The sequence below is a fragment of the Anopheles merus genome, chromosome 2R, assembly GCF_017562075.2.
Source record: "Anopheles merus strain MAF chromosome 2R, AmerM5.1, whole genome shotgun sequence".
NCBI lineage: Eukaryota > Metazoa > Arthropoda > Insecta > Diptera > Culicidae > Anopheles > Anopheles merus.
In genome coordinates this window covers 50,177,870-50,201,818 of record NC_054082.1, presented here as the reverse complement: position 1 = coordinate 50,201,818, position 23,949 = coordinate 50,177,870, and the positions used below count along the sequence as shown (strand labels likewise).

General features: G+C 42.5%; 2 protein-coding genes and 1 non-coding gene across 9 annotated transcripts in view; all 3 read left to right on the top strand.

Moving 5' to 3' along the window:
- LOC121603613 overlaps positions 1-12,864 on the top strand; it is a 66,809-nt gene extending 53,945 nt beyond the window's left edge. For 3 of the 6 annotated variants that reach the window (XM_041932604.1, XM_041932606.1, XM_041932605.1), the window contains exons 6-11: positions 1,103-1,767; positions 5,135-5,805; positions 5,882-6,230; positions 6,310-6,873; positions 6,943-7,581; positions 8,841-12,864. In XM_041932604.1, coding sequence (XP_041788538.1) covers positions 1,103-1,767; positions 5,135-5,805; positions 5,882-6,230; positions 6,310-6,873; positions 6,943-7,581; positions 8,841-9,383 — 3,431 coding nt within the window. In that variant the 3' untranslated portion in view covers positions 9,384-12,864. The remainder of the gene's footprint in view (positions 1-1,102; positions 1,768-5,134; positions 5,806-5,881; positions 6,231-6,309; positions 6,874-6,942; positions 7,582-8,840) is intronic. The other 3 variants (XM_041932609.1, XM_041932608.1, XM_041932607.1) reach the window with 3 other exon arrangements.
- Positions 12,865-16,940: 4,076 nt separating this feature from the next.
- On the top strand, positions 16,941-21,015 carry LOC121588973. 2 transcript variants are annotated; one of them, XM_041907468.1, is made up of 4 exons: positions 16,941-17,111; positions 19,378-20,508; positions 20,579-20,778; positions 20,853-21,015. In XM_041907468.1, the coding sequence occupies exons 1-3, from the start codon at positions 17,091-17,093 to the stop codon at positions 20,732-20,734; spliced, it is 1,308 nt and encodes a 435-aa protein (XP_041763402.1). In that variant the 5' UTR covers positions 16,941-17,090; the 3' UTR covers positions 20,735-20,778; positions 20,853-21,015. The 2 variants fall into 2 exon arrangements, with proteins under 2 accessions (XP_041763402.1, XP_041763401.1); XM_041907467.1 differs by having other exon boundaries at positions 20,579-21,015.
- Positions 18,299-18,369, top strand: Trnag-gcc. Its single transcript has one exon. It is a non-coding gene; the product is annotated as a tRNA-Gly (tRNA).
- Positions 21,016-23,949: the final 2,934 nt, after the last annotated feature.

Sequence of the window (23,949 nt, the reverse complement as noted above, 5' to 3'; positions counted from 1 at the left end):
CTTGGATGCATTTATTTCATTTTTACAGTTAAACTTTTTCACCGAGTTGGTCGACTAGGAATGCCCAAGGCGACGTTGTGTCGCGCAGGATTTGCGCGTTCAAGCAGTTGTTAGCTGCGAACGGTGTTCGTTAAAATATTGCGTTCTGTTTAGTATAGGAAAATTACTATTCTTTATTGTAAAATTATTTTATCTGAATTACTCTCAAAATAATAAAATTAGCTAAGAAAATAGCTGATTTTCATTGAGATATGATCTCGAAAGGAGATGGAGACGCACAGTTACCGATAGACGAGGTGGCCTTCAAAAATTTCTTTTTATAGAAATTGTGTAAAATCTGTTCATGAACTTAATCATCTCATCTAGATTGCAATCAGGCTAAGCATCCGCTAATTAGAAGCTGTAGCTAGGATAAGTTGAATTAGTAGTTCCATTCGCACGTTTGTATATGGTAGCGTAGCTTAAATCTTCAGCTCTTACAAACTTTTGTCAACCGATAAATAGTGATGGCTTGCTGTTGAGTCATGTATTTGAAAAGATCTTAGTAATGTAATTAGAAAATAGTCGACTTCTTTGCCAAACTGTCATGATTGGATAGGAGTACATGGAACAACAAGGCTGCGTACAAATGATAATGAATTTCTCAAAAGCCACATACTGTTCATTCGGAAGGATTGCCTACTGTACCATATATTAGAGGTTTTGTAATGTTCAAGCGCACTTTAGTACCGCCACGTTTGCATTCGAAGCACCCACTACTTCACGTGTGTTCTGTGCAAACTTCAAAGCAACAGAAATGCAATTAAAACCAAGCTGCAATTTGGTCATTTTTGCGATAAGGCTTGCTTGCATTATCCGTTTCCTTTTCTCTTGATTGTGGAACGCTGTTTTACGCTGGCACGTTATACCTGCAACACTACCCTTTGCCACTAGGCCTGCCCCTGCCAAATGCAACAGTGAAACTAATGAAGTGCACCATTTTTGTTTTGAATTTTGCCCCGCTATACCAATACTGTCCGCGCCAAATGTATGCCGTTGTTTCGCAAAACGGCGCTCTGCACCCGGTTGCTTCCGCTTACCCCGGGGTCGGTGACGGTGAAAGATGGTGACGGTAAGGGAGGAGGTGGCGACAGCGGTGCGACGGCATCCCAAACGCCCCAGCGCTACATCGTGGAAACAATTACGATGACCACGGTGACCGAGCGCCGGATCGTGCAAAAGGAGCAGGAGCAGGATTCGCCGACGCGGCCAAAGCCTGGCCCGACCGGTAGTGGAGGTGCAGTCGAGGGTTCGACGGTGGCCAACACCACCAGCACCACCTCCATACCAACTGTGATGTCTGCCTTATCCACCACGCTTTCACCTATCATTCCAGCAGGCAACGAAGGTGGTTCGACCGCAGTACCGACGGTGGCCGGTGGTGTCCCGAGCACTTCGCTCGCCACCTCAGCCGCCAGCCACGACTACCGATCTCTTCAGCAGCAGCAACTGCAGAAGGGTCTACGTACGGGACAGCCAATGGCCGGTGGTGAAGGAAGTGCCTCGCAGCAACAGCAGCAACAAGCGCCGGGCGGTGGCACAGGTCAGTACGAGCCGGCCAAACATAAGCCACTAAGCACGGCGCAGGCGATAAGTGGCATCCTCAAGGGAGGCAAGCTGTGGAAAAACGAACAGCAACATCATCAGCACCAGCCACAGCAACAGCAGCAACAGCAACAACAACAGCAGCAACACCAAGCACACCAGCAGCAGCAGTCGACCGTTCAGGTGAGCTAATTTCTTCATTGCCTGCAGGCTTTGTAAGTGTGGGGATTAATTCAAATTAATGTCCCAGTTCGGAAGATGGGCCTTACGTGTTCGGGGAGGCTAGCGAATGTAATGAGTCGTTAGGCGTTTAGTCGTGACGCATTAACTCTACCCATTAAATGCGATTTTTTTTGTTGAAGCTGATTATGTTTGATTTGATTTGACCGTTTTTTTTATTTGCTGAAGCCTTTCACATATTGGTAGGAAAAAAGTCCTTGGCACTAGATAGCAGGATGCAACGAGTAGCCAAATCGACAGTAGCAACACATTTCCGTGCGGATGCGTTGATGGGATTAGAGAAACACGTCAAGCTTCATTTGTGTCATATTGCCAATATGGCACATACTAGGCTCGCATTTGTGTACGTGTGTGTGCCGCTTCTCAACCTCGGAAATCGGAAATGGCCCAAAATGATCCCAAAGGGTTTTAGTGTAGGTTCTAAGCAAAAAAAAAAAAAAAAAAAAACAGGTAGACCTAACAGTTCCCGCGAGAGTGTCTGTAGTGTGTATTCGGTGTATTATTTTATCATTTTTTACATCCAGTGGCGCCGTTGTGGAAATGTAATTTATTACTTGCCTCGCCAAGGCCCACGAAGGACAGTGGAGTGCAGGAATGATGTAACCGGCGTAGCAGATCCTTGGAGAGACTGGCACAAGGGACACACACACACACACACAGTGTTCGGTGCGAACCGGTCGACTAGCGTAGCGACTCGGTAATAAATCAAGTATTTTTGCCATTTCCCTTGGGTGGAGCTCGAACAGAGAATGGCACAGAGAATAGAGTTTTAGATTGAAGCTGGTGTTGGAAATGAGGTTTTATTTTTGTTCTTTTTCGCTTCATTGCCTGTCTGTGCACGACTGTATGTGTGTGTCTAGCAGTTGTTCTCCACTGACAGTGGAAACTAATCGTGTGCTTTTGGATTTCCTTTTTGTGGCGCATAGAGTCAACCCGCACTGCTTTTGTGCTTTTTAATTTATGACGAAGGCACAGTCTGATGCGTCACAAGTTGTAAGGCAATGATTTAATTGTTGGTGAAAGATCTTTTCCCTTTGGCGTGTGATTTGTACCGTATCACTGTAACTGTAGGGATACGCGTACAATAGAATGATGATTAAAGTTTTGCTATTTTTGCAACGAACATATCAACACTCTTTTGTGAAGCAGGAGTTCAGAAAAAGTATGAAAATTTCAAAACCGATGGTGGTCACTACAACGGCGAAAGACGACCGAAATGGTCGGTATAGAAAAGTTTAACCGGGAGGTGGTGTACGTGACCCAGTTCTCAGCTGACAAGGGCAGGAAAGGACAAAGTCAGGAAAGTAATAAGTAATGGTGATATAGAGAGGGAGAGAGCAAAATAAAAAAGAAAACCCTCAGCATTGACAAAACCTACGCTGTGATGCTTTGAAACATCCTCTTTGCTGTATGAAAAGCTGTAAAAGTTTCTTTGTCAAGGACAAAAAGCGCAACCATATTTTACTGTCGTTGGGTCCACTTTGGAGCCACAGTTCTCTTTATTCGGTGTCCACGTCGGTTCGATTAAAATAAATGGAGCAAGGTTGTGCAACGATGATATCGTGTTGAGTGAGATATCAAAACGTTATTGTATTGTCAGTGGAAAAAAGATCCATTTGTGTGCTGTTTCTGTAATGCAATATTTATGACGATGAAGCAGTGATTTGTGGAAAATGTTCCGGAAAATTGTGCCTTATAAAGTATTTAAATTGAATATAATTGAAGCAATACTATCATTCTATTTAAATTGACTCGGTTCATGAGCGAAGCATCACGTTTACTCCCGTTCAGTCGACAAAATACGTGCGTCAATCGTGAATTCGCTTGAGCCTGCTTTATGCTAATCCTTAACCTAATTTAAAGGCTTACAAGATTCCTGCCAGAATTATCATGAACGAAAAAAGAGAATAGATGAGTTTCAGTTCAGTTTCCAATGAGCTATTTCGTCGACAATTTTCGGTTGGAAAGTAATTAATTGACCTACAATAGTCTCTGTCAACCTTGTTGCTATAAAAACAATTTTACCGAATGCCTGGTACCAGCAGTTGGAGTGAAAATAGTACTTCTTCTGCGATTACATGTTTTGTGATCACCATCGTTTGAATGGCTTTAAGAAACCGATTGCTAGACCGATTGACGCGTAAAACAGCGTTCATATTTTAAAGATAAAGCAAGTGATAATAACCGGGCAAACGAAAGCTTTCTCCCCTTTTTGAGCCAATAGAGGCAACCGGGGAAAGGGGGCAAGAAAATCCACCGGAAAGGATAATATGAGAGTAATATGAATTTTTCATCCCGTCAAATAGCGGCTTTTATTAGCCCGGGGGAACGTGCTTAGACTGCAAATGCGCCAATATTTATTATGATGGTATCGATTATTTCAACCGCCACGCCATACGATGGCACTGGTATTCGACATCTCTCGATCGTCCCCTTGGAAGCGTTATGTTCCATTAACTGCCACTACCGTCACCGGATAAGTACCGATTGAACAGCGAGAGAAAAGCAGCAAGAAAAGCTCGGAATTCTTACTTTTATCTGGAGTACTTTTTTCTTTACTTTCGAGCGGATGATAAGAGCGGTTTTGCACAAAACCGCAAAAGGATATCCGCTTGCTTTCCGGTTGGTCCGGGGCAATGTTTACAGACGATTTTCACTTTCACCATTTCATTGAAATCTTTTTTCATACTTTTTACATTTTAAGGGTGCTGTTTGAATCACACTTATAAAGTATCGTTGTATGGTTGAACGTTTACTGAGGGCAAAAAGAGACAAATGGGAAGCAACGAAACGGAAACTGCCAAGTTTTCCGTTTTCGACAAGCATTTTTTAAACACCAACTCAGCAGAAATTGGTTGGAAGAGTATTTACAAATGGCGTTTACTTCTTCTTTTTGTATGAAAGTGCATCGGAAGGAATGAATATTTAATGTCGACTGATTTCGTAGAATTCGATGATACAATCTTAGAGCACTTACGGTGACATGGACCGAATTGACAGTTTTCGGTTAGTGGATGTCATCGCATCGCACCGTAGGATGCTATTTATGGAACTCCTGGTAGCTATGCGGGAGCATTTATTTTTAGAGTGAACCAATCTGGAAGGTTATTTTGATCAAACAAAGTGTCGAAGGATATATTTTGGTTTCCTGTCGCGAGCAATTTCAATGTAAATGGATCGATCGCGTTAGTTCGATAACCTGCTCGACATGACGATTTGAATGGGTATCTGTAAACGAGACGTTTCTTCCAACATTAACAACATAAACCAAAGTATTGTAACATTTAAAACATCTTTTTAATCTCCGTAGAACGACGACTCTACAGCAGTGACCTCGGATGAAGAAACGAGCTCGAAGCGTTCGGTGCGTTTCAACGAGGAGTCAACGATCCGTGAGGCGTGCTGCGACGGCGAGGTACAATCCGGGCTGGGCGAGGGTGAAATGGGTACCTGCCGAGCGATCAACTACATGTCGGACACGCTCAAGCGCCACTCGTCGGGACTGTTCCACAACGCGCTGCGGCCCAACTCGGCCGTACGTCAGCTCTTCCCTAGCAGCGCCATTCAGCCTCTGCTTACAACGGCCAGTTCCGGCACGGGTCCAACAACGCCCAGCGCCTCGGCGGGCACTGCCTCCTCCGCCTGTTCCAATGCTCAAACTCTGTGCACGACAAGTGCTGCCAGTGGCGGAGCGGCCATGTGTCCAGCTGCCCTCAGCGCAGCACACTCGACGGTGCTGACGCAGGAAGCACTGAAGGCGTTTGACGATGCGAAGAAAGCGGCTGGGCTGGTGCATCAGCACAGTCTGACAAGCAATTCCGGTAGTATGAGCAATATACCGAACAGTGCGGCAGCTGCGCTGGCACTTTCGGCTACGGCGGGCACGGCAGTACCGGGTGGTGGTCCGGGCGAAACGGATACCATTCGGCGCTCGATTGAACGCAACGCTTTGCGAAGATCGCTGATCAAGTATGAGCCAAAGTAGGTGACCTGGTGGAGGAAGATTGAGTTGTCATTTTGAAAATTGTACATATTTTTGTGTTTTGTGTTATCACAGGAAGAAGATCCCGGTGAAGGATGTTACGTCGCTGGAGGAGCGCATCCGACAGCTTACCTGCGACATTGACGATCCGATCGATGAGACGGGTGGAGGTGAGGGTAGCGATCAGACGGGTGACGGAGATCTCAGCGAGATGGAGCGTCGGGACAGTCCGGCCGGTGAGGAGAACCCGCAGCAGCCGAAGTACATCCCAGATAAAAGCTTCTCGCCCAGCTCGTCCGCATCGAGCTCGAGCAGCGGTTCGAACGGGTCGACCTACAAGAAGATCACCGACCTATTCCATCGCGATAGACGGCAGGAGAAGATACCGGAAGCGGATGAAAACCCTATAGTCATCATACCGCAGGTAAGAAGTCACACGGTGACGAGTCGCGGCCGCGGCCTTTCCAACCGTCATTAACTGTATGTTCCGATTTCCTTGGCAGGACTGCCGTTGCCCGGCGGGTCCGGACATTGGAATGGGTGTTCAAATTCAGGGTGCACACACACAGATCCATCAACCTCCGCAGCAGCGACACGTGGACTCGCGGCGCCAGTTCTTGTCCACGCTTGCCCCACTGACGGCGTGTGTGGCCGGGCAGCGCGACGATCTGTCCTACTACACGCTGGCGCATCCGGGCGATCGTAGCTCGATGGCAAGCTCGCAGAGCACCGAGTACAGCATCGGAGACATCGACGCCGCACTGCACGATGACGACGGGAAGAAGGTGGCACCGGACGTGATTGCCGGAACGCCCGGGCAAGAGTCGGACGAGTTAGCGGCATTCGTGCAGCAGGAAGGCGCTCGTACCGAGCGTCTGAAGAAACGGTACAGTGCGGAAACGTCGACTTCCGCGCCTGCTTCCGGCGCCGGTTCCGACGATGACGAGCAGAACGACTACGGGTTCAACTCTCGGCCCTCGGTGCGGGGTATAAAGCCGCGCTTCGGCTCAACTAACGAAATTCTGCAACAAATGCAGGCCCAGCTCGCGGCCCCAACACCTCCGCAGGTAGAATAGATACTGTAAAAAGGGAGTCACAAACTTCGTTGATACCTAAACTTTCTTCTCTCTTTATAGACCAAGTCTCAATCGACCACGGTACCCGCCCAAACGCAACCGATCCAATCGAACACGCTGCCCCGGCCTAGCATGCATGTGGCGGCGGCCAAGCAACAGATCACCACACACCAGCACACGGCCTCCTGGAGCTACTATCCTGCCGTGGATCCAGCGACCCAGTCGAAAGGAGTCGCCCATCAACCGCAGCAACCGGCTGGCACAGTACAGCAAGCGCCAGGTGCTACGGTACCCGCGGCCACTCAGCCCAACATGCTGGCGGCTGTCGATCCGCATGGGAACTATTACCATATACCGGTGCAGACGCGCCACAGCTACCATGGGCAGGAGGCGATCTACCAGAACTGCGCCAACCTGCCGCTGGGCGTGCAGGCCAGCGCAGTTCAGGTGCAGTCGCATCAGATTCACACGCAACACCAGGCCGTACATACGGCGCACCACATCCACCAAATGACTGATACCGCCACGTACGGCAAGTTCGCTCGCAGCCCAACACGGCGGCCCGAATCGCCACCACCGCTGCGAAACTATCATCAGACGATGGTGCTCATCCCGTACAATGCCGAAACGTACCATCGCTACACCGCCCAGGAGCAGGAGAACTATCGACGTCAGCACAACATCGTAGAGTATCAGCAGGTAACGTTTTAGATGTTGGAAAGGCTGTTTTTAAACAAATTTATCGGTCAGTGAGAGGTGTTTCGTGGAGTCAAAGATACCGCCGCCATTTACGAGGATCTTGTATCATGAATTCTTTGAGTGTCTCAAGAACCATTAACATCATAATAGATATGAGTATATCTGTTATGAATCTGTTATGATTTGGCAATCGTTGTAGATTGGAATGACTGAACACTGAAGATTCATGTAGTAAAGATTAATGAAACACAACTAGTGCTGGGTTTTATGAATCTTTCGTTGAGATTCATTCATATGAATCTTCAGTGATGAGTAATTCGAATCTCGAATCGACTCTTCAAAGATTCATGAGTCTCTAGAGATTCAGGATTCATGAAAGATCTCCAAAGAATAATGAAAAATATCCAAGAATTCATGAATCTATAGAATTTATACAGGAATTCCCACAAATTATTGATCGGTGCTCATCATTTTTTGGGCTCGTCTTACGATTTATTCATCGTGTCCCATAAATTTTTGGTTTGTTTCCATCATATATTAGTATCGTCTGATTAAATATCAATACAATTGAACAAAATATTCTGGGAAACGCCAAAAAATTGTGACAACGCGCCAAAACAATTTGGGAAACATAAAAAAAATAATGGGAACCAACCAATAAATCGTGGGAAACCCTGTAAATCCATTAAAATCCATACATCTCTAGGGTTTTATTAACCTTTCAAAATATGAAATTTGTGCGATCCCGCCTAACAACATGCATGTTTGTAGGTTCTAGCGTCGCATGAACCGTCTCCCCGTAGCAAAACAAACTATCCGACTGCTTGCTACTTGCCAAGAAGTCTCGAAAGCCTGTATAGGATGGTATGATGACGTAGGTTGTTACGCCAAGAAGAAGAAAAATGAAAAGCTCAAGCTCGACGAATCTTTGGAAATTTATGAATCCCTTGAAACTCATGAATCCCAAGAGATTCGGGAATCTTTCGAAATATTTTCATCTTTCGAGACTTGATGATTGAGTTTGATGACTCTTTAAGATTCATTAATCTTTGAGTTTGACAAGCATCTTTGAAATTCATGATTCTTTGAATTCGAGATTCAGAATCATTGAATCATTTCAAAGATCCATTCAGATGCATGAATAATGAATCAAATTTACCCAACACTAAACACAACACTACATTATAGGCAAATAAGTTTGGCTTGACGGCATTCAGACTTACTTCAACACGTTTCTCTCTCTGTCGCTTTCTTCACAGGTCACACAGCAAACGATCCGTGTTCCGGTTGGCTATCCACTGCCCGGAATGCAGCTCCACGTAGTGGCCGCCGGTGCACGAGCAGGTCTTCCACCGCACTACTCCACCCTGCCCCGGCTGGGCACCAACACGGCTCCCGTGAACGCGTCCACCGGGACGGGCCCGTCGACTCAGGCCGCTCCGCCACCACCGCAAGGTAAACCGCCCGCCTACTCGCAATACCCGTCCGATGGCAAGCCGGGCGTGGTCAAGTTCACCGAGCGAGGTGCACCGGAAGGTGCGGCCAGTGTGCAACCGTCCGATGCGACCCAGCTGCTCTCACCGACCGGCCAGGGTCATGGGCCACCGGGCATGCCGACAAGTATGGCGTCAAGCAGTTCGGCCACCACGACGGCCGGCACTACGGCCGGTGCAGTATCGTCGGGCGTGAGTGGCGCGCAGGGTGGTGGCGTGGTGGCGGTCGGTAGCCAGTCAGGTGGCAGCATGCCGAACGCCTCCCAGCAGCAATCCCAGGGCGCTGTATTTTACGCCATGAACGTTTGACAGGGCGATTAGATAAAGCTGACAATACGGCTCGAGCGGGAGACGGAATTGAGTGACAGTGCGGGGACAAAATGCGGGCTGCAGCAGGAATCGTTCGAGGAGGAGAGTGAGGCCGATCACTCAACGCAACCGTTAGCGATCGACTACCATTCTACCGGGGCCGCCCTGTGAAGGCCCGATCACTACAACACATACAACGACGCTAAGCAAAGATGCGCATCTTTCTTCAGCAGGGAAACCTCCATTTTGAATCCTTTCGTGGGACAGGAAAGAGCAGTTTGCACGGGGAACCAATATGTGTGTATGTGTACTGTGTATGTGAGGAAAGTTTCTATGTGCAATATCAGATCAGTCCGTGCGAGTTTGTGTGTGTGTGGAACAATAATTCGGATTCCGATTCCTGGCGTGTGTGTGAAAGCTCCGAGTTGTGCGTTTACAATATGTTTCCTGTTGGCAAATCTTACATCTACCGATTCGAACAGCAAAAGGAATCTCGATGTGCGTTAGTCTGTGTATCTTTGTGTGTGAGTGTGTGTGTGTGTACAGAACCGGAATGGTTGATGGGGAGATGGGGATGGAATTATCGTTCCTGTGTTTACGGCATCCATTTTTCTTGCACTACTTTTGCCTGTAAGAAATCGTAACGCGTGTACTTACGGCGCACTATTTAACCTTCGCGGTAGTATTGAGTGATGCGATGCTTCGGTTTGGATTCGGTTTCATACACTTTCCCACTAGAGCGGCTGTACGATGGTGGGCGGCGGTATTGGTACCCCTCTTACGGTACCACATTGCCCTTCCACCTCAACTCACTCTGTCACGCGGAACGATTAATTCGTATCATTAACAACCATCGATAAGGATTCACACACGATAGTCTTACCTAGACGTGTGTACCTAGGGTTTGTGTGTGCGGTGTGAGGAATCACTGCAGAAGATGGCTCGTAATCCGTGGCGTTGTATCCTGTTTTTCCACGTGTGTATGTATGTGTTTGTGTGAATGTGGTCCACAGTCACTTTTAGCACGATTGATCAAGTAGATAGAGTTGGTTTGAAGGTTTGAAGGATGGATAGGCAGCCAAGTTATAACACTCAAATCTAACTGTCTGAATGATTTATGGGTGAAGTAAAAGCTTAATTTAAGTCAACCAAAAAGAGTTGTGGAATGGTGTACATAGGATAGGAAAGCAAAAAAAATAAAAATAATTGAGTAAGCAAGTCATCTTGAACACACAACTTGAACGTATTACTCAACAAGGAAGTAGAAAAAACATCACGCTCAAATAGGACAGCACTGAAAAAATGTGTCGTGAGTGAGAGGCGGAGAAAGATATACATAAACATACATGAAAGGCATTAAAAATCTTATCATAAAATCATCTCCGCCAAGAAACGAAACAAATAATATCCCAAAAATCGGGAAACGGCTGATGAAATGCTAAAGAACAGGGGTTTGATAATGAGCCGAAGGGTATGAACGCTCTTTAATTATTTAACTAGTGCCAAAGGATGCATAAACCAACTATACGTTTTTTTTAAATTCATTTTACATTAACATTCTGTAAATTTTATTTGAGCAAAACACTGTCATGTGATAGTTGATTATTTTTTATTCTACACAAACACACACTATGCTCTTAAATTACGGGTATGTGTTTAATGTACCGTTTCTGCACTCTACTCCTCTAAGCGATATGTTGCACACTGCATGTATACACTGTAATGGGCGCGACGAGAGAAATATGAGTATTGTTAAATTGCACCAAAGATGCTCTCTATCCAAAAAAGCACGTCTAGTAGAAAAGATACATTATAAAGAAAAAACTTCACACTACGATAGCACTTACTTGCACGAGCTTTCCCATCCACGCACGCTGCAGGCAATATAAACCCCGGCCTGTGGTGATGCGTTAGTGGATGGAACACTTTTAAAAAATCACAAAAGTCTTCGTTTTCGTTTATCAATCGAATTTGTGTGCTTAATGATAGCTGAAATACTTCCTGTTATATCTTTGATCTATATATATTATTTACTTTTTCGCGTGATCGGCGTACGCAAGTACAGATAGTACAGATGGCTTGTGTTGGTGAATGCAACGTGGCAGTGAAACATTGAGCAAACCAGAAGAGAAAATTGCGAGATAATAAAACACATTAAAGAAAAGGGCATGAGAGAAAATTATAAAGCATCTCATCAAGAAGCGTTAACAGAAGTAAAAAGGAAATGCTAATAACTCATCACACTAACATGCAACAAAACACTGAACTACATTCATCGCAAAGCAGAAACGTCGTATTAAAAATGGCGTGTGGAATTAACTAGAATAGTGGGCACTTGTAAATCGCACAAAACTGAAAGCGTTAACGCAGAAGCAAGCTAACATGTAAAACCACACAAATATCCACACAAAAAAAAAACCTTGAAAATAAACTGTAGTGAAGGAAAAATAACTGATAAACAATGCAGCAAACAAAAGGTAGTAGAAACAGTAGAAAGAACTCCTTAATAAATAGCATAAGTAATGATACATATTGCAAGTGCATGGCAAAGCGTAGTTGGTAGTGACTTAATGAACAGATTTGTTTCATTTTTTTTGCATACAAATAAAACGAACGCAAGCGTTCTGGACAGAAAGTGCATATAGGTAAGCATGCAAGTAGAGCGGAAATGCTTGCGACAGGAGAGCGATAGGCTCTTTGCGAATGTTTAGGGAAGCAATCGAAGGGAAAAGGGGAAGATAGTGACAGCAAAACCAATAGCTTTAGTCCCGAAGGTTAGTAATACAGTTAGTAGCAAAGTATAGTGCGTATTCAACTGAAAGACAAGGGAAGGAAGTGCAAAACAGTAAAAATTCACAAACAGAATCGAGACAAGGAACTCTCCAACTAGGTATGGATGATAGATCCTGACAAGTAGAAGTCAATGCATGGCAAAGAATGAACATAGAGCAGACAAAAACAAGTAGCGTCAACCAAAAACAGACATATAAACAGAAACCAATGCTGATTGCAATGCAACTACATATAACCATCTTACCCAAGGTATATATATACATACAAAGAAACAAACAAAATCGAGCAAATAACAAATATAAACCCAAGCATATATGGAAGAAAATATATATATTTAGAGTATTGCATTCATGCTGGGCGAGCCAATTGGTGTAGCACTTGGGAAAGAAGATGGTAATGCGAATTTGCAGCTGCTCGTGAAAACCAGTAAACATGGCCTCAAGGTAAACGTGGCCGAAAAGCATGCGCAACAAAACAATGGCATGATAGAATAAAAGCAAGCTCGATCAAGTGTACGATCTACTGAAAAACAACTAATCGATCGATCGTTTGAGAACAAGAAATGAACAAAAATGTTGATAGCACATGTGCGCTGTTTTGGATTATGAATTCAATGGAATTATATGCTCGTTTTAAGAAGGATACACTGAGAATGAAACAAATCTTACATTCCCGTTGATTGTTAAAAGAAAAAAAACAAGTAAAGGTAAACAGCGTGAGCGTGTGTTTTTGGTTAAAACTAAGACATTTAGATGGCAAGTCGGTATTACTCAGTAAGAGGTGTTTAAAGAGTTGGACAGGCAAAACCTACAGGGATAAGCAGTATAACAACACGCGAAGAAAGTGAAAATGTGTTTTACGAAAACTATCATTGCGCAGAGAAAAGAAAAACATAATAAACGGAACAGATATGTGTGTGAGAGATGGTAGCAGACCATGGAGAATGGGCAGCGAAGGAGACAACAGAAAACAGCGGAATAAAGATGAAGTTAATCTTCGGTTGAAATAATTGTCAAAGAATAAAAGGTGTCCATGTTGTCGTTTTCTTCATGTTTGCATCCGAAAGATAGTAATTGCCTTTTATTTAATTTTTCGTTGTCGTCATCGACAGCACGAATCATTTGCTTACTCGCCATACTTTTTTGGCGTCAAGGCGAAACAGCTTTTTGCGACGGAGATGACAAAACCCACCCACACTGATGCTGGATCAGGAACAGGTTGGGCGAATAGGAAGAAACAAAGCAAGCAAAGGCAGCAAACATGAAGCGTGTGGGGTCTGTATCTGTTGGATTGAAGCGAATCGAATCCGGACGTTCATTCAGCGAAGACGTCATCACGTAGGATAGGCGCCTGGAAGGACCAGCGCGGCTTAAGTGAAGATGTTAATTTGTACTGAGCGAGCGTAATTGAGCAATAGCTCAAAATTGGCGCCCAGAAAACTAAACATCCGCCTGCGTGTGTATGTGTGCGTGTGTTTGCGTGATAAAAAGACTGATCAACAACAATGTGTCTATAACACCTCAATTACAAAACGTACAAGACGGATTGATGGATTGGTGTTTGGATCATTGTAGTAGCTTTAAAGATTGTTTGATATGTTGGATTCAATGACAGAAACCAATGGTAAGTGCGATGGAAAATCCTACTAATTTATTGTGTGTAATATAACGACCTCCATGTTACAATTGATGTACTTTTCTTTTGTTTGACTCTGACAACACATGCAGCTTACAATATTGGTAAGAACGCGATCACAGGCAATTGATGCTTCGAACAGTTTAAAAGTGTCGTCATAATTAGAATCTATGTTATGTCAATCAAGCACGTGGTTCATCTTTTGATCTACGCACCACCGTCGAACACACCGCACTCCGATAGTTTGGATGTTCTTGGTTATCGTTTATAGGTTTACATACTACACTAGGACTTAAACATAAATTTACAGGTTACAGTAATAAGTAACCAGATAGTCAGTCCGGGACGACAGGAAAACATGACGGTGAAAAAATTATGTTCAGCGAGGAGACATAAGGAAATGAGCACATTATTCCATATTTTAACATGTTTTATAGTCTAAGTAGTTGGGGGATTGGATTTTGTATGGTTAATGTTGAATTAACAATAAGCAATATCCTGATTAATATTTAATTCAATATAAAACAACCAAAATTTCATGTTCATTTCTGCTCAAGGTCTAACCCGAGCTTTACTTTGTAATGTTTCATCCCAAGGAAGCATTATTCCTCTATCCTATTGTGATTCCACTGTTCTTTTAGAATCTGGCCACTTATTACAGGTTGTAAAACAATCAGTTTTCAACAAAGAAAAATGATTTTAGCTTACATGAAATGTTTATCATGTACAAAAGTACAAAAACCGTGCTTCCATACGTTGGACTGACTATCCTACTAAGGTAATTAATCAGTCACTGAAAGGCAGGCCCATTGTGGTACAGGCAGGCCTTGACCGACAGTGGTTGTTGTGCCAAAGCAGAAGATGTCAAAAGTATTAAAAAATAAATAATATGTTGATGTACATATGAACGCATCCTTCGATGCTACTCATTAAAACCTGCATTACCGTGATATCGTCTTTTATAACTATTTACTCCAGTGGTATGTAATTGGTAAAGCTAAAGTTTGTTTTTTTTGCAGTTTTATTGGTTGTTTTTCAGTTTTTGTAGAATTTTTCTCAAACTTTTACTTTAGTTCAGAATTCTGGACAATTATTATGCTGGATATAACCATTTTAACATTTCTCGAATGTAACGACAGCTGATCATCTTTACTGAGCCATCACTACCATTGAGTTTAGGTGAAATTAATTGATTAACGCATATTATGTATTTAGGTATTAATTTATTGATAACCAGGACAGTCCGATAAAGTCCTTAATTTTGCCAATGATTTGTTGTTACATTAATTTGTCGCCAACTTGTTCAAACCAAAATAGGGTAAATGTACCATTTTGTTGTGCTATTTTTTATTTGCCGATTTAAATGTATTTTTTAGAGACGTGAAATTCGTGAAAATACAAATACTGTTTTGTTCTAATTTTCAACGCGTTTTTGCGTAATTACACGTTTTTTCTTACCCTGCCGAAAACAGGTACACTGCCGAATACTTGTACAGTTACCCTGGTATTTATATTTGTTGGAGACATTGGATTAGATCTTTAACCAGGAACCTCAACTTTAAAGAATTTTTGTTTTTTTTGCTTCGTTGTCCATGTAGTAGTTGAGCATTTTTTTACATCTACACTGTTATTTCATTGTTAATAGCTATTGAACACAATTACGTACATAAACAAACTATTGCACAATTTTATAGTTTGTTCCCACACATGGAACTGGGCTTCCGGTGGGCTCCATTGCTGTCGGACAGAATTGCAACTGGACCAATGGTTGTATCTAACAATAAATTTGCTGGTATCATTGAATACGTTCGTATCGGGAATGTAAGGCACTAGAAATTTTAGGGATGTAAACACATTTCTTGTGCTCGGTCCTTCAACGCCGTGGTTAATAACTGTAGCAACCATCTAGTATGTTAGGAACATGAGTGTCGGGATGTACGCCGCCGCTACGAACGCATTCACTGATATCAGCCATTATGAACTGTAGAATAATTTCTTTAGCTTGCTAGAATCGTTTATTTCAACGACCTTGTAAACCGTTAATACTCTCCAGTTACTAAAGCCCTCCCATGTAAAACATATTGCTTTCGAGCTAACAGAAGCGTTATAGGCCATTTCCAGACAGAAAAAACACTTAAGTTAGTCAGTTTTATATGCAATTAAGAATCCATTCAGCCAATTTCTCACAATCAACTCTCACTGTATGACCTATTTTTAATTCGACCTTCCGATTTGTTGGTCACTCTCCTTGCGAGCGTCTTTTAAGGAAGTATCAACGTGGCGTATCTACTTCTCCTGCTCCTGTTTGCCATGAAAAAACGAACCACCCGCTTTATGCACAATCCCAACGGCCACCCTCTAACCCAAATCAAAACCGTAAAATTTACCAAATTACAGAAAAAAAGACCATGTGGGCAGCTATGCGTCTGCCAACCAAGTGGTGTGGCCGAGGTAGTGGTCACTGACGTCACCGTTTGTCACGCACCTAGAGCGGGAAACCAGGGGCACCTATGGTGGTGGACTTTGTGTTTGAAGCTTCATCCACCCGGATAACGGGTTTGTGAGTAAGTCGGTCCCCGTCAGTATTTGGCTTTCGGGCGCTACGCCTCCGCACATCTGCCTTTCGCTCGGGTCACCATGGCCAGGTTTTGGCAAACGATTACGAAATCCCGTTTGTATGGCGGGAACTTTAGCTATTACCTCATCGTGCAAAGTTGAACCAAATCAGCCGACCAGCTTTGTAGGGAAGCTTGCTCCTCCACCAAACCTGATGAATGGCGCCGTGCGGTGCGTGCGAGAAGATAGGAACTTTATTTTCAGACGCGAATTCGTGTTCACAGGTTTGCAAGGTGGGGAGACGAATGAAAATGTAAACAATTGCACAGGGTACACATTTGACGCTTATGAATGGACCTGTGGGTAGACCTGACCGTCTCCGTCGCTGAGGGGATGCGAAGCGGTATTGAACACAGCTGTATTCCATTTCTTTCACTTTCTTTCACACGATCTCTGTTGCTCTTTTTAAAAAATGGTAAAAACACACCCCACGTGAAAGAGTTTAACGAATGCAATGTGGTCTTTAAGGCGCTGGAATGATCAGTAGAGGACAGTTTCGTGCCGAGTGTCAAACTGATCGCAGCGATTGGTACCATTTGTGGCTGTGAAAGGACGAGGAGTTAGTGGAAAGTTTGCAGTGAATCAATCTCAGTGTGAGTTACCATGGTAGCTTGAACTGAAGAGTGGAGGTTCGAATACGATCGAAACCGACGATAAAGTGTAATGATGGAGCTCAGTAATATGGTTAGTGAAACTATGCATGTTAAGCTAACGATGATTTAGTGATCATCATATGCACAGTGAATCGTTGTTCAGTGTGTCACCGAAACGATTGATGGGATTAGAGTGAATTTTGAAATTGGTCAAAACTAAGAAAAACATCAAAACTACATAAATTGAAATGCTGTGTGATTTTATTTTAGGAGAACGGTTGAACTTGAACTATAGATCGACATAAATGAACGTGAATAGGAACCCAACATTTTTTAAAAGTAGAAAAAAAGTTAGCTTCTCTGAGAGTCATATCAATTAATTAGAAATGTTGACTGAATCACCCAGCTCAAGCTAAATAATACGAAACTTAGCTCTGTTTTTTGTTGCACCAGTGACAAATTTCGACTTACGCAGAAACCCCCGCTAAATAACGTGTCTAGGGGACAACCTGTACAGATCTTTCAGTTGTAATTAAAGAATGGAATATAAATTAGCTGAGAGAAAGATTTGAAAACGTTGTAAACATTATAACGTGTATCTCTCGTGCTTTATATCTCGTGCGTTTGCGAAATCAATTCCATCCAATTGTTATGACAACATAATCCGTTTGCAAACATGGTAAAGTTGTAAGTATAGTGGTTTTGAGTGTCCATGTGAAAAAATGTGATTGCATGATAGCATCTATGTTTTGGTTTGATAAATTGTAAATATTTAAATACATCATGATAAACCTATTTTCAACGTTTGTTATTTGATGTATTTCTGCTTGATTTGTATTTTTGTGAAATGCAACCTTAATGGTATTTTCGAGTATTATAATTTTTGTAGCTAAAAATCAAGGTTCATAAATAACTACCAAAAAGAGTAGACTTTGAAAAATCTTCATTTGACATTTGAATATAATAATCTTTTATTTAAAGACTTCAGAAACCATTTCTCTTGTCAATATAGAACTCCCCGCATATAGAATTCCCCATTCGAAATCTGGACCATAAACCCACCAGCCACATTGAGTTAAAAACTTGTACCCATCACGTTGTTTTTCATTGCATATCGATTTTTTAAACAATACAATTGTTTAGAATTTTTATTCTTGTTACTTGATGCTTGAATTTTTTAACTTGTTTTATTCAAATCTACAATTCAAGTCGTGAAAGAGCGCGATAAGCGTACGCATAATGGACCCTCCTGGTAAATAAACGCTAGTTAAATAACAAGCATCGGTGGTTCAGTGGTAGAATGCTCGCCTGCCACGCGGGCGGCCCGGGTTCGATTCCCGGCCGATGCAGGTTGTTATTTTTCTCGTTCAGAACCTTTTTTGTAATGGGTACTCAGAAACACATACTTACTGAGAAATCAAGTTGTAACACTAATTCCCCAATAATTTGCCCCATGTATCCACTTAGCTTGGTAAATTTACCTTAGACAATACGTCAACATAATTTAACCAACAATAATAATTTGATCATTTTTAACTATTGGGCAATCAGACTCAGATATGCTAGCGTTATGATTAATATATTATAAATTAAGATTCTTAACACAAAAATAAGTTCGATTACAATCTTCATAGTAGTTACACAGCAAAGATTTCAAAAAAGTTTATAAGATTTGGCAATGATGTTACGGTTAGCCATACATATTTTTTTTATTATGGCATGAAATTGCACACGAACCCGAGCTCAAGCAGTCAGAATATAAAACCGACTAAGAGTTATGCACTCTATAGTTGATTTTTTTGTTTACAAATTCAATTCAATACATTTTCCAAAAATTTCAACGATCTTTTAAATAATCTTTTCAAAACTGCTTCAATGATAAATGTCTACTTTGAACACACATGCACGATCGTATCATCATGATTTAAAAACAAGACAACCTTGACACCTGCCTCTACTTTTAAACTGTTCAATTTACAAAAACTGTATTAAAAAAAAATATGAGAGGCTTCATTGCTTCACAAATATCGTTGTTTAGGGCCATTTTGACGTTACCTTTAGCTAACGGACGAATGTTTAAATCTGATTTTAATATTAACGAGAAAATATCAACTGAAGACATCAAATTTGTACTGCTTCCTAGTATAAAAATAAACAAAATAATAAACTTTTTTAGCCTTTACAAAGTATAGGTTCTTGTGGGCCGCATCCGGTTCGCTGGCCGTAGTTTGGGGACGGAGCCCTGCCTATCACGTCATAATGCTTAAAACACTTCCCACCAATACTTCACAGAATCAGAATGCTTTAAACTTTTTCTAACCTATTTGCCTTCGAATGTTCCCTGTGCTTCGTTGCAGCTATCTCGACTAATTCTGTTTGGTTGTTTGGTTCATCTTTCCGCATCGTTGCCTTTCTCCTTTCCGGATGGAAGTAGTAGCAGTAGCGGCAACGTTAGAAGCCTTTCCTCTTCTGGCACATCCAGCACATCAAATCGACGGCAGGAAGCATTCGAAGGGCGCAGCATACGCGGGAACGGAGCAGCATCCAACAAACATCAATTCCCCGACATCTACAGCCGGTATCAGGTGCACGAGAATGATCCCGATCCTCCGGGATTGAGACCGACCGCAGGTGCTTATCTCAATCGTCCTAGCTCGATCACTCCTCCACCTCCGCGCTATACAACGCGATCGGATCGTCCAAATGCGGCATATAACCGTTTGCCCCCATCTAAAAACGACGAACCAATACAGGCCGAACCGGCCGGAGACTATGACGACGATGAGGATGACGATGTCGGCGAGGAAGAGGAACAGCCGGACAAGCCAGTAGTAAGTGCATCGCCCGCATTCAACAGACCACCGATCGTCGGGGGAGGCGGTGGTGGTGGTGGAGGGGTAGCATCCAACACGGTCAACAACCTGTTCTACGGCTTTAACGACAAGTTTGGAGGTCTGACGGAAGGACTCACGTCACTGTTTGGGGAAAACAGACACAAGTTTAAGTACAAGCGACGCAAACCGGGCCAGCCCTGCATCCCCTATAGTTTGTTTCACAAGCTCAAGTATGGCCGAGATCTGCAAGGCAATCCGGTTGATCCAAAAACGCTCCTTCCGCACCTAAATCTTGTGCTGGCCGACGTCAACTACTATGCGCCCAACAATAATTACGGTGGTGGAGATCACGCAGCAGACACCGGAACGACTGGTGGAGCTGTGTTTAACAACCATTTCTACGATGCCGTTGGGGGATATCCTTGTCAGGGTATTTCCTTCGGCGGTGGTGGTGGTGGCGGTTTATTTCCTCACAAACCGTTCAAGCCGCACCGTCCGCATGGTGGACCGCTCGGGTTCTTCGGCCAGGGTGGCCTGTTCGATTGGGTGTCGTCCGCCGATCAGGTACAACAGAGTGATGAAGGTGTCGGGGAGACAAGCAGCGGCAATCGACCAACGGTAGTGTTTAATCTGAACGACGCCATTGATTCAGTAGTAAGTACAATGGGACGTGTTGGCAGTGGACAACGTTTGATTTTGTCGATGCTGATTGTACTCGTTTTAGGCTACCAATTGGAAACCGGGCGAAGGATTTCAGATGATGATGAGCGTGATTGCGAACTTTATCACACAAGTCGCTGGCGGAGCGGCAGCACCGGTAGCAGACGTTGCCACCGATGTACGGAAGATTAATCGAGAATTTTTCAGTCTGTTTGGTTGAAAGGGCTGTTGTTATTGTTATCGTTGTTCGTTGATGTTTAGAAAGTAAGTAAATTGTACACCATGACATCAGATTGCAGTGAATAAAACAAATTAAATTGTGATTGTTCAAATTCAAGAATAATGTGGTTGTTGGGACGGATTCGAAACTTATCTAATTCATATGGTTTGTGTCTATGGAAACTCAACAGATGGCGCTGCTCGTTCGTCGACTTCAATTAAAAATTTAACATCGATTTTCGAATCTTAGTTCAACATTTTGTGGAAAATGTAACCAAATTTCATCATAATATTTTTTGCTAAATAAACAAAAAATTCTTTCAAAGAGCCTGTAATGTCAGTATTAGTCAGTAAAAAATCAGCGATAATAAAAAAGCTTTATGTTCCTTTAAGAAACGTTTACTTCATTATTTGGGTCTTAAATAATTTTTGCCTAAATTTATTGTGTGAATTATGTTCATTCTATTCAAGACCGGTTTGAATTACGCAATTTGTTACATAGCTAAGCTCAATTAACTGTTTAAGTAGTAAAATTAAACTATAGAAAATATGCATAAGCAAGGAGATCGTAACGATGAAGAATGTTAGCTTAGTAAACCATCGTGTTTTGTATTTATCTTATTTGATCAACAAAACCATTTAAAATCAAGTTCTAGGAAAAACATAGCAGCTTCAAGTTCATAAATCATATTTACTGAAGAAAAGTTGTCTGTAATAAAGTCTGTAACATCTGTAACTCTGGTCATTGAGAATTATCACGCAGCTTTAATACTTTGAAAAAAAAAACATAAGTAAAAGCGTTTCATCGTTTAAGCTAAAACGATTTGACCAATTTTGGTCGCTAAGCTCGATCAAGTTACGGACATATTAATCAGTGAGTGTAAATCTATACTTTCATAATTTCTATCAATACTGACTTTTTATTACACAGCAATTGAGACATATTGTTAAAAAGGAAACAAAACTATCGAAATTCATGTTGAATCATCTTAACTAGAGCATTAAAACAGCACTTAACATAATTTGACCCAAACAGAATCACCGCTAACATTTGTTTCCAAGCTTGCTGCGTGCGGACATGAGTATCGCTGCAAAACATTAAAGCTTACTCAACTTCCACCCAATGCGCACTCGCTGGTGCCGCACATCAACCAAAAGCGCACCGACTTCCCGCGGCAGCGCAAGCAAAGTGTCAATAAAACGTGCCAAGCTGGGGTAAACCAACAGACTGTACACTTTCCGTACGCGACATAGTTCAATGTCAATGTCCAGCCAGGTGATACAGGGCTGTATGCGGACCATCTTCAGCGACGTTTCACTTCCGACTCCGCAGTGTACCGTCGCGTGGGGAGGAAGGTTTCGTGGAAAGTACGAGTGGCTAGACGACGGAAAACTTAGACTACTACAAAGCTCCAGACCATCGGCAACGACCTAACCATGGTGGCAACAACGACTCCCTCGCATAAACCCACCACACAAGCATATGCACATCATTGGAGGGCTTTGCTGTTGCTACTCATAACCGTGCAGCTGGTTGAGAAAGTGTTGTTCATCGACGCCAGTGAACCGTCGAATGCCATTCCCCGATGGCCAGCGCTTGACTACAAATCCGACCGCGCATTCTATCCACTGATGGTATCCTTTTCGCGCTATCCCTTCCACGATGTGTACGAGACGAGCCCGGTGATCCTAGCCGCCCCTAAACTGTCCCAGAAGCCTACCTCTGGTCCGATCGCTGGTCGATCGGGTTTTCCGAAACAACGGAAACATTTCTACCCATTGGGATCGGACCAGTTTCCGCGCAACTGGCGACACCAAGGACAAGTGCGAAAGCCGACGAAGAACGTTTGCCAGGGTTTGCTTTACTTGCCACAGCAGCTGGAAGCATCCGGACGGAGAATGTTACCGTTGAAGATGCGCAAACTGTTAAAATATTGTGGATTTATTTAATGAACTGCAGTTGTGAAGTGATACAGCTCTTAGAGCATACAGTTGTATATAAGGCGAAAAAGTGTATAATAAAGTTATTGTTTTGTATGATACATCGATAAAATTAGCTTCAATATCACACATGGGGTACAAGAAGTAAGAATCTGAATGATCAAGAGCAGTAAGTTTAAGAAATACAAAGCGTTTGTCAATAGAACTCATTAGTAGAAAGTTATTCGGTTCCTCTTTGCAAAACTCCATTTAAAACGTGAATTCCATTTGATTATTTAGTGATAAATTATTGACTTTTATTGTATAGCATTAATAGCAGTACAACAATTGGTTACATACACCGAATATTCCTATACAGGTCACTTATTATATTACTGAAAATTATTTTCAATCAATGTGAAATTAAAATCTGTTTGAAAGAAAATTGCATTTCATCTGCTGAAAGTATAATCTTTGCCCGGAAGCTGTTATGAAGAGCAGCTCAAGTACTGGTACTCGGGAACCACATCTCCAATTAATTCGTGAGTGAACCAAATTTTTGTGTTTTTAAATACCAAGAAAAAAATCGCATGATGATAAAATATTACTTTTTGATTGGAAAAAATATAGCCCAAGCAAAAAACTGTCTTGATGAAGAATTTTCGGACACTACCTAACTAAAAATCAACCTTAAAGTATTAATGTGCAAAGTTAAAAAAAAAACGTAACGAAAAGCGCGCTGAAGACGATATCCAGCTCCACAGAGGGCGCCCGAAAGAGGTGGTTACCGACAAAAACATACAACAATCCACAGAATAATGAAAACCAACCTGTTTTGAAAAGCATTTGGAAACACCAATTGAATTGATATATCTTGAAAAATAAAAACAAATAATTTAGTTTCAAACATGTGTGCCAAAACATCATAAGTCAAACAATTATCAGTCCATCTGTTATATCGCTATAAGTTCAAAGAAATTCCTGATTTCTGACATTTTTAACAAAAGCCGCATCAAATAAGCTTCAAACAAAACTTATGTCAAAACATGTAGAATAGTTATTATTTTTACTGCAAGTTTTAAAGTATGGGAGCAAGTTTTATAGGGGATGTAGGATATAGAAGGTTAGTATGTCTTCTAAACCAGTGCTCTCGAACCTTTTTTAGGATTGCGGACCACTTGGCTTTGAAAATGCATTTGCCACGGCCCACATCCCTCAAGGTCATACATTTTTAAAAATTAGTTAAAAAATTTTGATAAAAAATATATTTAAATCTTATTCTTATTCGACATACCT

What these genes read in the sequence shown, in the direction of transcription:
- LOC121588973 (XM_041907468.1), top strand. Translation starts at nt 17,091, where the DNA reads ATGATGGAGCTCAGTAATATG. An exon ending in TGATGGAGCTCAGTAATATG is followed by an intron (nt 17,112 to 19,377) that starts GTTAGTGAAACT and finishes GCTTCGTTGCAG; the next exon opens with CTATCTCGACTAATTCTGTT. An exon ending in ACGACGCCATTGATTCAGTA is followed by an intron (nt 20,509 to 20,578) that starts GTAAGTACAATG and finishes TACTCGTTTTAG; the next exon opens with GCTACCAATTGGAAACCGGG.